Source organism: Pinus tabuliformis, chromosome 8 (genome assembly GCF_031772625.1).
Source record: "Pinus tabuliformis cultivar Carrire ecotype Pingquan chromosome 8, CPIR1, whole genome shotgun sequence".
Classification (NCBI taxonomy): Eukaryota; Viridiplantae; Streptophyta; class Pinopsida; order Pinales; family Pinaceae; genus Pinus; species Pinus tabuliformis.
Window position 1 is genome coordinate 888852155 of NC_142294.1, and position 2645 is coordinate 888854799.

The following is a 2645-nucleotide window of genomic DNA, read 5'->3' on the forward strand; positions in this document are numbered from 1 at the left end:
AGTGCCCAGATTGGAAGGTGGACTGAATTTTAAGAATATTTGCACGTAGAACATCGCGTTGGGAGCAAAGCTGATCTGGAGGATTATTGCCCCAAATCCAGGGTGGGCTCAGCTCGCCTTGTGGAAAAAATTCTTTCGTGGGTAGAGAAAAAGGTGTCTGGACCACCCCATAGCAAACTCTGGCTCGCTAATTCAAAATCTTTATACAAAATATTCCTTCTTAATTAGCCAACATGCACATTGGATCCCTGGTAATGGCAAGCAAATTAGAATATGGGAGGATCGTATAATGGGCTGCGATCCTCTGGCTGATGATCGTTCCCTGACATTGTTGAAAGATTGGATGTACAGAGTAGGTTACATTACTCTGTGGGATATTTCCAACTGGGAGAATGGGAACTAGCACAGCTGGATCAACATTGAGGTGCCCCAGATACTGTCCAATGAGTTTGCAACCTTCTTAGAATTCTTAAATGGCAAGGCTCCTTTGAACAACAGGAAGTTGGATACCCGTGGCTGGGGTCCGACCCCTGGGTGATATTCAGTCTCTCAGGGCTACAGGCAGATCTTAGCGCATCCCCACGTTCCTCCAGACCCGAAACCATGGAAAGGGGTTTGGTCCCAGTATTCGCTTCCTAAAATCGACTACTTCTGCTGGCTCCTATGTCATCAGAGAATCCTGACTGATGATAGATTACAGAAAAGAGGCTATCTAGGCCCCTCTCGATGCTCGTTGTGCGGAGAAAACGCAGAAACTGCTGCACACCTGATGCTCAAATGTAAATTCGTGACAGACCTTTGGAATGAGGCCTTAGGCCCTTGGAGTTTGGATTTCGTCCTCCCCAACAGCATCCCCGATCTGTTCTCGAACTGGTTGCGTTCGTATCCTGGAGGCCCTCCTCAGAACACACATATCAAAGCGGCCTGGTGCATTCTTCCTAAACTAATATGCTGGCACACCTGGTTGGAAAGAAACCAAAGGATTTTTAGAGATAAGAAGAGAGACCGCAAGATTGTCTGGGTTAAAATCAAAAGCTAGTTAAAGGAATGTGTCAGCGATCAGCTAGACGGGGCAGGCCTGAGAGACCACGATGCTGCATGGAGCGATACCCTGGACCTCCGTTTCATTGAAATTGCCAGGTCTCCCGTGCCTCTCAAAGATTGGCAAATTAGACTTAATGCTTCAGATTTCTTGGCTCTTTGCACAAAGCAGGTGCACATCATTCTCTTCTTTGATGGGGCAGCTAAAGGTAATCCGGGCAGTTCCGAAGCTGGTGGAGTTGTTAAAAGAGCTGATGGCAGAACTGTTCTTAGATATGCCTGGGGAGTGGGCTTCAATACCAGCATCCAAGCTGAAGCCCTGGCCCTTCTCCAAGGTCTGAAGCAACTTAAATCTCTTGGTATAAACGATGCAATTGTGATGGGAGACTCTCAGTCTATCATAAAAACCATTGTAGACAGCTCTTCCCCTTCAGATTTAAGACTGTCCAGATTGATCATCAGAATAAGAACCCTGTCAAATTCCTTTCAGAGCTTGAAATTCTATCATGTCAAGAGAGACAACAACAAAGATGCTGACGCTGAAGCTAACAAAGCTGTTCTCCTCCCCCTCGGAGTCATTCTCAGAGATGGAGAAGAAGGCTGGGATCCCATTCCTTAACAGGCTGGTGAATATGTTTTACTGTCTTTTACTGGAGCAGTTTGTCTGCATTTTTAAAGTGGGAAAGATAGAGGCGGTTGCCCGAAAAATAGCTTGTAAAAACCTCTGGCGTAGTAAAGAAAAAGTCACTCCGATCCTGGCCAAGGAGTTCTCTGGAATATGGTCAGCATTTTGTAACCAGTTTTGCGGCATTTTGGCCAGAAATTAATATACCACTCTATCCGTTTCTGTAAAAAAAAAGAAACTGTAGGTACTTTCAGTTAAAAGCAATATAGTTGTTTAACTACTAGTTCTTGGTTCCGTTTACATGACAAGATCTTCATTTAGACATTTTTTGTCTTTTCCTCTTTAAGTTGACAGAACAATTACTAAGCTGCTGTTTATTAGGGTCAGACAAATAACAACCTTAACTGACCAACTAACTTTTGACTAACACAGCAATTAAAAGAAAACAAAACAAAATCCTACCTCATGCTCTGATAAACTAAACATGAAAGACGTTCCAAATGCTAAATCAAATTTCCAACCTGGCAGAGACTTCACCCGGTCATGGTACCCTAGTTGGATGCTCTTGCATCACCCCCCTTGGGATCCTTCAAGGCTATGTTAACAAAAAGTTGTCTTTCTGATTGTCTTTGTCTTGTTTGTGAACATTTTGAGTCAATGAAGTACATTTTTTGGGATTTCCCCTTCACAAATAATGGTTGGACATATGTTCATGATCAATATTTAGTTATCCTCCAAGGAAGGATTCATTAGTGTGTAATACTACTAATTGGCTATTTGGTTCATTCTTTTTCCATTAGTATTTAGCATTGTCTAAGGATTTCTGTTCTGTATATCCTTTTGAAGATTCGATGTGGACCTATTTTTAATATTGAGGTTAGTTTTTTGTTATCTTTCAATATTGTATGAAAGAATAAGATATGTATGCAAGTATTGGCTAGAGGTTCTTTGCTTATTAGGGAGGCCAAGTGCTTAGATA

General features: G+C 42.5%; 1 protein-coding gene across 1 annotated transcript; it reads left to right on the forward strand.

Moving 5' to 3' along the window:
• Nucleotides 1-289: 289 nt before the first annotated feature.
• Nucleotides 290-1660, forward strand: LOC149238395 (uncharacterized). Its single transcript, XM_089369549.1, has 3 exons — nt 290-352; nt 674-927; nt 1057-1660. Exons 1-3 carry the CDS (start codon nt 290-292, stop codon nt 1658-1660), a joined length of 921 nt encoding a protein of 306 aa, XP_089225675.1.
• Nucleotides 1661-2645: the final 985 nt, after the last annotated feature.

What these genes read in the sequence shown, in the direction of transcription:
- LOC149238395 (XM_089369549.1), top strand. Translation starts at nt 290, where the DNA reads ATGGGCTGCGATCCTCTGGCTGATGATCGTTCCCTGACATTGTTGAAA. An exon ending in TGAAAGATTGGATGTACAGA is followed by an intron (nt 353 to 673) that starts GTAGGTTACATT and finishes CTATGTCATCAG; the next exon opens with AGAATCCTGACTGATGATAG. An exon ending in ACACATATCAAAGCGGCCTG is followed by an intron (nt 928 to 1,056) that starts GTGCATTCTTCC and finishes GGAATGTGTCAG; the next exon opens with CGATCAGCTAGACGGGGCAG.